This window comes from Psammomys obesus, unplaced genomic scaffold (assembly GCF_907164565.1).
Source record: "Psammomys obesus unplaced genomic scaffold, mPsaObe1.curated_primary_1811, whole genome shotgun sequence".
NCBI lineage: Eukaryota > Metazoa > Chordata > Mammalia > Rodentia > Muridae > Psammomys > Psammomys obesus.
The window spans coordinates 24403401-24413749 of NW_026595981.1; the positions used below are offsets into that span (position 1 = coordinate 24403401).

A 10349-nucleotide genomic window follows, 5' to 3' on the forward strand; every position below is an offset into this window, starting at 1 on the left:
ACATTGTGGCTGGTTGTTTTATTTTGTAATGTTTACACAAGGTTGAGACAGGTGATGCTTAGAAAAAGTATCACAATGCAATGTCTGGATTGAAACCTGAGAGTGGGGGAGAGAAATCAGCATTTGAATGAACAAGGGTAAGGTGTATAGATTTCAAAAGCACATTATACCAACAATACCCGTCTCCCTAAAACAATCACACAGGGTTTTTGGTTTTGTTTTTTAAAAAAAAGCTTTATTGTTCCCTCCAAGGGAGTAATGCCAAGGAATGAATGGTCCTCCTGCCCCCTGCTCTGGGGAACAGATGGACAAAACAGTGTAGGACAAGCCATGGCCCCTCAGTCTGGGCTGTTTCCAAGCCAAGGCTACTCATCAAATAGTCCTGGCCCTGGGAAACAGGCACCTAGACCAGGATCAGGACTCCCAGCCTACATAGCTCTAGAAGGACCACGGCTGAGCAGTTCATCTCCTGGCCACCAGATGTTCTACAAGAGGCTGGGCCCAGACCAGATCTCCCCCAGGTCGGATGCAATGAAGACAGGAACAGGGCTGCAGGCTTGGGAGTGCCTGTTGACCGAAAGATCTGCAAGATCTGGGGACCCTGGCTGGAGTTTCTCCTGCTGAGTCAGGGAGAGGGGGTCCCCGGAAAACCCAAATGGATCTGGGGAGACAGAGGAGAACACTGCAGCTCCTCGCTGGGGACTACTTGTCAATGAGTCCTCCCTCCTTGAGTTTGAAGTAGAAGAACTTCTCCAGGGCACTGGCGCAGCGACAATATTCACTGTCCGGGGGATTGTACTCCCGGCAGTTGGCAATGACCCGCTGCAGGTCGGCTACAAAGAGCTTCCGGGTCACGTAGTAGCGACTGCGCAACCGTTCTGTCATGGTCTTCAGGTCTGGGTCAAAGGGGAGAAGGGACAGCCTTTAAGAAGCGAAGGAGTGTGGCTGGGACTGCCCGCCGTGGCGGGTTCCTGACTCAACCCGGGCAGGAGCAGATGTGGGGCACAGCTGGGAAAGTGAAGGCAGGAGGGTTCTCACCAATGGGAAAGCGGATAACCTCGTAGTAGTCGGGGGCCTCTGACTTCTTCACGGGTTCCATGAAGGGCCAGGCACTGGGGTGTGACTGGAAAGAAAGATTTGAGCTGGAGACAGGCCCGCAGTGCACTCTGCCCAACCCAAGACTGCCACCCACCTCAGTTAACCCTAGAAGAGAACCTGGGCCTCTACCTTGATCTGAGCCAGCAGGTTTTTGAGGGTTGTGTACAACTGGTCGGGGTCCTTCAGCTCTTTGCTGGAATGAGAGATGGCAAGTCAGGTCTGGGACCTTCTCTAACCCCAGGGCCCCGTGCTCACTCCCCCTGACTAAACACTTACCCTTTCTCCTTTCCCAATGGCTTCCAGCCTGTCTCTCCTGCGGAGGAGAAGAAAACATCCCTAAGAATGCTTGCCTGTGCCCTGAGAATGCCCTCCTGCCCTGTCAGCCAGGCCCCTGCTCACGAATGCCGGGGACGCTCTCCACAGGGATCTGCCTCACTCCCTCCTTGAAGCAGCTGAGTCCGGGGTAGACCTTGCGGATCTGTGCCTGCTTGCGTTCAATCAGCTTCTTGATGATCTGAGGAAGCAAGGGTCTGAGGGGCCAACTCCAGTCCAATCACCCCCCCAAGGCCATGGTCAGTAAATGGCAACATTCTGACTTTTCCTAAGAGGTAGGACAAGAGCCAAGACGTGGCCTGTCTCCACCACAGGTGCACATACACATAAGCCTTTGCACACTTACTTGCCAATGCAAGCTCGCAAGACCCCTATGGATACAGGTGCGCACCTCTTTTTGTTTCTTGATGATGTGGGACAGCTCTGTGTAGGGGATCCGGGGGTTCAGCTCACACTCCATCAGCGTAGCGCCTTCGTAGTCCTTGATGTAGCCCAGATAGCGGCTCTTAGGCACCTTGATGTCCTTGGAGAAGCCCTAGGTGAGTGGATAGTTAAGACCCAATCTATCAGCAAGGACTCTCCAACTTTCACGGCCAATTCTTCAGGAGTAACTGAGAGACAGTGTGTGGCATGGCTCCTCCACATCTCTAGACATCCTGGCAGCAGCGTGGGAACTCTACCTGCCCCTGGAAAGGCCCTGAGCCGGCTGGCTGCTCCTAACCTCCTCCAATCCCCAAAAGGATGACCTTCCAACCCCTGCTCTTTACTGGGTGGCATTAGGGAGAAAATAGTAAGAGAGGCCCTTCCTTACTGGTGCCAGGTGCAGCAAGGGAAAAGAAGGGACTGTTGTTATACTACTGGAAATTGGGCACACAAGCTGGGGGCCGAGGCAGCAGGCGTGGCGGGACAGGGCTTGCCTGCTTTTTGAAGTAGCCGATGGCATATTCATCAGCATAGGTCAGAAAGTACAGGATGCTGTGCTTGATGTGGTACTCCTTGAGGTGGTTCATCAGGTGGGTGCCGTAGCCCTGCAGGGGAGGTGCGACAGGTCGGGAAGGAGGTGGGGGAGCTGAGCCACAGAGGACAGGTGGCCAGCGGAGGGCCAGACTTTATAGAGAGAAAGAGAAGGCTTCTAAGGTGCTTGCTCAGGGCCAGATGCGGCCCTTCACTTGATTCTTCAAAGACCCATTTGCCAGCTAGCCTACATATAGGAATTAAACAGCCCATTTCATGGGAAAAACGACAAAACCCGAAAGCCAGTTACACAAAGAACAGTCTAAGATCAGCTGACCACAGAAACAGCAGTGTTGAGTTTCAACCCAACACAGCCTGTTAGCCCCACACCTAGGCATTTTTCGTTTTGTTTTGTTTGATTCAGGGTTTTTCTGTATAGTCCTAGCTGTCCTAGACTCACTTTCTAGACCAGGCTGGCCTTGAACTCACAGCAATCTGCCTGCCTCTGCCTCCCTGAGTGCTAGGATTAAAGGTGTGCGCCACCAGGCCTGGCTCACATCTGGAGTTTTTAGAATAAAGGGGTCACAGAGGCCTGTTTATGACATCATCTGAACCCTGAACTCACTCATGTCGGGACCACATAAATATATATAAAACAAAAGAACGAGAAACCCGAAAGTAATTGGTTATTAAAAAAAAAAAAAAAAAAAAAAAGTCTCTGGAACTATCAACTCCTCAAGGTACATAAGCCTTTTTCTGTGAAGAAAGCAAGGTTCACTTTAAGTGCTGCTGCCTTGGGGTGGAGCTCAGTTAGCCCAGCGTTTGCTCCGCATGCACGGAGACCCGGGTCCAGTCCCCAGCAGTGGATAAAACCTGGCGTGGTGGCGCGCACCTGGAAGCTGGGCACCCTGGTGGCGGGGGAGGAGGATCACCAGTTGAAGGTCCCCCTGGATTACACGGGGTGTTTAAAGCCCGACTTAGCTGCATGGGGAAACAGAAAGTCCCAAAGTTTCACTCAAAAACACTGCTTGTTTAAAAGCGGTTACACAGAGAAACCGTCTCCAAAAACAGAACAAACAGAACAAAGCGTTGCTTGTTGGGGGCGGAATCCAGCGGTAGAACATCTGCCTTGTGCGCACAAGGGCCTGCATTCCATCCCAACACCAGAAGAAAAGTAAAACACAAAACCATTGCTGGGGCTGGAGAGACGGCTCAGTGGTTAAGAGCCCTGGCTGCTCCTCCAGAGGTCCTGAGTTCAATCCCAGCAACCACATGGTGGCTCACAACCATCTATAATGGGATCTGGTGCCCTCTTCTGGCTGGCAGCCCCACACATGAAGGCAGAATGCTGTATAAGTAACAAATAAATAAATCTTAAAACAACAACAACAAAAAAACAAACAAAAATTGCTGATTCAGGTACTTTTTCTTATTTTGTTTTTTTTGAGACAGGGCTTCTCTGTGTAGCCCTAACTGCCCTGGAACTCACTCTGTAGACCAGGCTGGCCTCGGACACAGAGATCCACCTGCCTCTGCCTCCTGAGTGCTAGAATTAAAGGGGTGTGCCACCTCAGTAATATTTTTTTAAAAAGCAGGTGTTTTCTGAATGATCCGTTATCTAGGCAGAGTTGCCACCTGTGGGAATATGTGGAAATGCCTCGTTGCTAGAGAAGGACTGGGGCACAGACATCCTGCCGGTCTAGCTGGCTTGGTCCAAATTTAGAAGCTGTTGGTGAGCTGGGGTCATGGTCAGGGGTACTGTGCTCACCTTGACCTGCTCATTTGAGGTGACAGCACAGAAGACAATTTCCGTGAAGCCCTGAGTGGGAAACATGCGGAAGCAAATCCCACCGATGACCCGCCCATCCTTGATCAAGGCCAGCGTCTTATGTTTCCTAAGAGAGAGGGGACAGGTCATGAAACTTACCCATCCCATCCTTGCTCCTCCCCAGGTCCCTCTGCCCTGAAAGAGTGGAGTATCATCGGGGATAAGAACAGAGGAAAGGCAATCCCCAAAGGTTGAGCCTTGGGAATTGGGGGAGTGCCCAATGTAGAGGGATGGGAAAGCCAAGGTGCTCAGGGGCTGGGGGTCCTCAGGGACTCACGGGTCGAAGACGAGGCGGGCAATATATTCCTTGGGCATCCGAGGCAGCTGGTGGGAGAAGACATTCTGCAGCCCCACAAGCCAGAGCAGCACACGCCGGTTGGCCTTGGGTGTTAGAGAGTTGCCAATGACGTGGAATTCGATGATGCCTCTACGCTCCTCCAGGCGAGCTGTTTCGTCTCGGGCCGCATTGGCTGAGAGCAGGCTCGTCTAGGCAGAAGAAGGGTGGGGGCGGGGGTAAACGAGGGCCTCAGGTGAGTGAGGCTCCCTTCCCCAACAGGTCAACAGGTTGGGCTGCCTACTTCGGGCCCCAGCATGGCAGCGGGGTCAGTGATGGTCAGCATGACCTCATTGACCAGCTCCATGGGGATGTCGCCCATCACACGAAGCCGCTTAGCATCCTCCAGGGTTAGGTTCTCAGGAAGCTTCCTTTTCTCTCCTGCTGGGGAGGATGACACGGTCACCCCGGGAGAGCAGAGAATGTGGAAGGGAAGGGGGTAGGTGGGGTGGAGAGGTCAGGGTTCAAGTGCCCACCTGGCATGGGCTCTGCCCCTGTGGAATCTAGGCTCAGCGAGCTGTTGCTGGCCCCACCCATGGTGGGACTGAAGATGGGAGTGCTGGGGACAACCGCTGCACTGACCGTCGCTGCAAGAGGAGAGAAGTCAATGACGGAAGTGGAGAGGGTGGCGGGGTCTTCAGGAGGATCCCGGCTCTCTCAGCCCTATCTGAGCCCCACGGTGTCTTACCACTGCTGCCACACCCCACCACTCTGTCATCCCAGAGGCAGCAGGCCAGCCAGGGTGGCCCTCGAAGGCCCTGCAGAGAGAGCTATTGGGCCACCAACCTGGCCGGGGCACCAGCTGCGTGCCCTCTGAGGGTGGCATGGTGAAGCCCGACTCCCAGATGGGAGAATTTGCCCCGTAGATCTCTTCCTCAAGCATGGACAGGAACCTGTGGGGAGGGTACAACTGTCCCACGACTCCAGCCTTCAACAGGGAGTAGCCTGGGCCAGACCCCAGAGGGACGAGAGGCCAGACAGACAGACCCTGTTCTCGGTGGGTGGGAGGAGAGAGCAGCTTCTGCTGTCTGGGAAGGCCTAGTATGCAGAGGGAGGCTCAGATCTCCGCCTGCTGAGGACAGGACACAACCAGGATAGAGATTAGAGACCCAGTTTTGCCATGATGTATGGCACAGGAGAACGGGTCTGAGCTGATGCTATCTCATGCTGTGTGGCCAGGCAGGGCACTCAGTCACCAATTCCCTCATTCCCCTCTGTGTCAAACTGGCCTGAAAATTACCCAGTCTTGCCACCTCTTGTCCCCACATGCTTGCTCCCAGCAAAGTTTTTTTTTTTTTTTTTTTTTTTTGACTAGGGAGCTATGACCCAGATTCAAATGGAGGGAAGGTGTGGCACAATACAGGCAAATGCACATAGAAAGGACTAGAACAGAGATGGGTAACTGGCTTCCCCTCAGACGTAAACTGACTCCTTGGAGCACTGTGGTGGGAGGGGTTCTGAGGCTGCATCCAGGAGCCCACAGGAAACTATTAGTAACAATCTACCAGGGGGTTGGGAAGGGGTAGCGTTAGCTTGGGCCATGTACCTGCCATCCCCAGACTAGCACATACTAGCAAGTAGCTTCTGGGCCATGGGCAAATCTGCCAGGTAGACACCCAGATCCCAGAAGGCCCATGGAGGGAGAGGAGGGACCAATCCAGGAAGTCTTCCTGGAAAAAAGGGGACAACAGCGAGGACATGAATTTGGGGGCAAAATCCCAACAGGCCAGGCCGAGCCTTACTTGGGGAAGTGAGTGAGGATAAGGGTCCTCTTCTCAGGCACCAGCTTGTCCTTCTCCACCCGAAACTTTTCCAGTAGCTGCCGCCGGGTGACAGTGAAAATGGACCGCAGGAGGCTTCGGCCAAAGACGTGGGTGGTCTCATAGCGGGGGAGGCTATCGCAGCTCTGGGGCACGTGGCAGTAACAGAGCCACCTGGGAAAGGTGGCATGGTAGGTGAGCATGGAGATCACCGGACCATACACACCTCCCCGGTGAGGCCCAGCCTGGGCTTACCTGGTATAATTGACCTTGTAGGTAGCGACATCCTCAGACTGGGATCGCTGCCGGAACTGGGCAGGCGTTTCCAGCTTCCAGTAGTTAAGGCAGAGCAGGAACATCTTTGAGAGCTCAAACATTGTCTGCCGCTCTCGGGGGGCCAGGTGGCTAAATTTGTACTGTACAAAGTTCAGGACGCCCTGAGAATTAGGGAGGAAACAAAAAAACAAAACAAAACAAAACAAAACCAGTAGAGGGCATGAGCAGCCAGCAGAGGCACCTCAAATACGAGCGGAAGGAGGCTCTCCCCTCGCTCTGGGGCTCTGTGAAGAGAAACTCTGACCCTTTCAACTTCCACGCCCACCCTGAGGTCAGCAGACAAACCGTGTCCCTTCTTTGAACCTCTCTCCTGTTCTCGGCTTGAGGAAGAAGAACAGACTCCCCAACCCCCTAAGCTGCCCCTCAGTTCTGCTCTTACTACAAGCATGCCTGTCCTACCTGCTCGATGTTAGGCTTCTCAAACGGAGGGCTGCCTAGGGATCCCTCCACCACTGGCCGAGTCATCTGCAGGATGCATTTCCGTAGGAGCTGTAAGGAAGAGAGATGGGGAGAAAGAGGCGTAGTGGACAGAACCTAGAGAACCAGACCCCCAACACACACAAAGGCCTTGCCGCCTTTACTCTTCTGTTCCACGAAAGCTCACCTTGAAGAGGTAGAAATACACCTGTTTGGTGTCCGTGTCCTCTTCCTTGTGAACAGACATGAACAGATTTTCCACGTCGACTACCATTCCCAAGAGCCGGTTAATCTCATCCTCTGACACATTCTCCAGGTGGGACACATGGTCCGCTGCAAGACCATTACGTTAGGGTTGGGAAGAACAGATAGAAGAAAGCCATGGGCCTTTGCTTGATTCCTGTACCTCCTCCTGACTATCTGATCATCCTCCAATCCTTGAGGGACAGGGAGACCCAGTGTTCCCAGTTCTTCCAGAAGCCCTTGGTAGCTCCCTGCTTCTTCTGGGAAGGCCGATTTCCTTTTTCCTTCCTCAGAACATACACATACAGTCCCAACCCGGTCTTTCTTTAGGAGTCTCTCTGGTTTCTCTATGAGGCTTTATGGTACTTATGTCACCCTGTCCAAACAGGACCTGGCACCTGGCCTCCGCCCCAGCTCCGAAGATGCTTGCCTGCCTTACCCAAGGGGTGCTCACAGCTACGGCATAGCTCGCTCAGGTTGGCAGCTGGCTGCTGAAGGTCCATGCGGGGTGCAGTGGGGGGCTTGGGGTTTTTCCAGCCATTACACTTGCAGGTTTCATTGGCCTGAAGGCGGAAGGATCAGTCACCTGATGCTGCAACCCCAAGCGCAAGAGCGGCCCTGCCGCTAGAGCTTCGCCCCCATTTCCCACCCCGAGCCCTAGGATGCCCCAAGCCCCGCCCCTCTCACCCTAGGCCCCGCCCCCACCTTGCAAGCTGAGAAGACCCCTAGTTTCTCAAGCTTCTTGGCACGCGGCAGCCCCCGGACTTGCGCCTTCCTCTGGCTAGCGCGCTGCTGCTGGCTCAGGCCAGGTCGAGCCGGATCCCCCCCACTCCCCGACCCCCCACTTCCTACCCCGGCCCCCCCAGTCCCTGTGCTCCCGGCTGGTGCTGCAGCCGGGGCAGGAACTGGTGCCGGAGTAGGAGCCGGAGTAGGGGCTGAAGCCGGACTGGGCGCAGGAGTTGGGGCCGGGGCAGGGGACTGAAGGGGCCGGGGCTGCGCGGCCGGGGCCGGGTTTGGGGCCTGGGAAGGTTCCGCCATGGCCTCCCCCGCAGCGGAGCGGCGCCGCGCTCCCAGCCCTAGGGCCGCATGGGCAACCGGAGCACAGTGCGCAGGCGTCGCTGCCCCGATGCATTATGGGAGTCGTAGTCTTAACTTGCCGCTTTCTATGCCTTGGCCTTCCAGACTTGTCTGCCCTGTTTCTCGGTTCCAGACAACCAAGCGTCGATCGATTGAGCATCCTAGATTGACCACTACTTCGTACTAGTCTTTTTAAACCATCTGGGATAGTTACAATTACTGTTCTTTTGGAGGCAAGGGGCAACCCAAAACACTGGCAGTGTGAAAGCTTTGTGGGCTGTGCTCTTTTTAAAGTCCATAGGTGGAAGAACAGGCCTCGATTTGGGCTTGGCTCCCGCAGTACAAAAGCCTGCTCCAAGTGGCTGCCATCTCAGAAGTGCAGCTACAATAGAGATGAAATGTAACATTAATTCTACATTTGCTTTTGTGTGGTGTTGACACAGATGGATTAACTTTGACATTCGGCTTTTTCTGTACTTTAGATTGCAGTTAAGCAGAAACAGTTTATTTTCAAAAGAACACAGAGTAGTGGGCCATGCTGCTGAGGCTGGTGTGTGTGTGTGAGGGAGAGAAAGGGGGAGGGGATGGAGGGGAAAAGAGAAAGGAGTAGAGAGGAGCTGAGATTGGTAAATGAGCGAATTAAAGAACCGGAGACATTGCTAGCCCACATTGCAGATATGGGGGGGGGAGGGCATTTTTGTTCTATGACTAGGCAAATAGGACTTACCCAGCCTTAAAGCTGGAGCAAAGATCCCTCACTTTATTCCCTTCTTTCCCTCTTATCTCCATCTTTCCCCTGGCTACCCCTTAGGGGAGTTAAAAAAAGAAAAAAACAAAAACAAAAACAAAAAAAAAAAACCCAGAGACATAACCAGTTTCTTCCCACCCAAGTGTTAGTTCAGGACTGTGACAGGTCAAGGAGAGACTTCTTTCTGGAAGACCAGGAAGGCCCTGCTCCTCTTCTGTCTCAGTCAATGGAACAATCTTCCTTGCCCCAGGCCTCATTCTTAAGAGGTCAGCGTAGTCCAGGGCAGGACAGGGCAGACCTCTTTAAACCTGTTGCCCAATCCCTTCGGAGATAGAGAGGTTGAAATCCCGCATATTCAGGGTGCTCCAGTTCCTTCACAGGCTCCTGCCCTCATGTAGGTAAGGGAAGGACCCAGGGAAGAGCAGGTCCCGGACAAAAGCAGCAGTGGGAAACTAGGTCACTAACAACCTGCCGGCTTTCAAAGACCGACGCAGGGAGCCGACTTGAGCGCTTGCCTCTCCGGATGGGAAGAGTGGGCGAGCCCTGCCTCTACGCAGATACCCAGAGAATTCTGGGAGCCCCCGTGCCCTCTGGCAGCAGTTGCTATCTCGGGATGCAGCGGGTAGGGGGCAGTTTCTCCACCGGGCAACAAGAACGGGGGGAGAACCGGGTGGCGTCCCGATGTCCCAGCGCGGCCTTCGCTGAAGGAAATCAAGTGGACACCCTACCGGTGCGGCTGCTCAGGGATGATCTGGCTGCGGTTCAGGGCGATGACCATGCCGAACAAAGTTTCCAGATGAAGGTGGCCGCCCATGGCTTCACTCCGGAGGAGTTGGTGGTGCAAGTGGACGGTCAGAACCTGATGGTGACCGGTGAGCGGCTGCAGGAGTCGAATGACCCGGTCAGGGGCAGCTACCGCCTAGAGCATAAGGTGCACCGGAAAGTGCAACTCCCACCGAACTTAGATCCAGCAGCCATGACGTGTAGTCTGACGCCTTCTGGCTATCTGTGGGTCCGTGGTCAAAACAAGTCGCTACATCCCTCGGAAGCCCAGATAGGCCAGGCCCCGAGACTTAGGAACCGGGAGCTGTAAGGGTGCCAAACCTACCCTGACCCAATAAACAACCGAGATGTGCAGCAGCATTGAGAGTCCGCTGGCGGTTTTTTCCTGGGGATGGAGGGAGGGGAGTGGCCAGGGGAGGCATCTCAAGGTGGCAGTAC

The 10349-nt window shown here is 54.3% G+C and overlaps 2 protein-coding genes across 3 annotated transcripts; one reads left to right on the plus strand and one right to left on the minus strand.

Moving 5' to 3' along the window:
- Positions 1-215: 215 nt before the first annotated feature.
- Positions 216-8383, minus strand: Kat2a (lysine acetyltransferase 2A). Of its 2 annotated transcripts, none has more exons than XM_055620180.1 (18): positions 8009-8383; positions 7743-7866; positions 7248-7393; positions 7043-7132; positions 6563-6744; positions 6290-6481; positions 5334-5440; positions 5024-5134; positions 4792-4928; positions 4491-4699; positions 4154-4280; positions 2349-2459; positions 1823-1966; positions 1498-1612; positions 1375-1411; positions 1228-1291; positions 1039-1123; positions 216-896 (listed from the first exon to the last, which is right to left on the minus strand). In XM_055620180.1, the coding sequence occupies exons 1-18, from the start codon at positions 8339-8341 to the stop codon at positions 703-705; spliced, it is 2508 nt and encodes an 835-aa protein (XP_055476155.1). In that variant the 5' UTR covers positions 8342-8383; the 3' UTR covers positions 216-702. The 2 variants fall into 2 exon arrangements, with proteins under 2 accessions (XP_055476155.1, XP_055476154.1); XM_055620179.1 differs by having other exon boundaries at positions 4792-4931.
- A 969-nt stretch (positions 8384-9352) lies between these two features.
- Positions 9353-10265, plus strand: Hspb9 (heat shock protein family B (small) member 9). The gene has a single exon (XM_055620349.1). It carries the CDS (start codon positions 9652-9654, stop codon positions 10219-10221), a length of 570 nt encoding a protein of 189 aa, XP_055476324.1. The 5' UTR covers positions 9353-9651; the 3' UTR covers positions 10222-10265.
- The last annotated feature ends 84 nt before the right edge of the window (positions 10266-10349 follow it).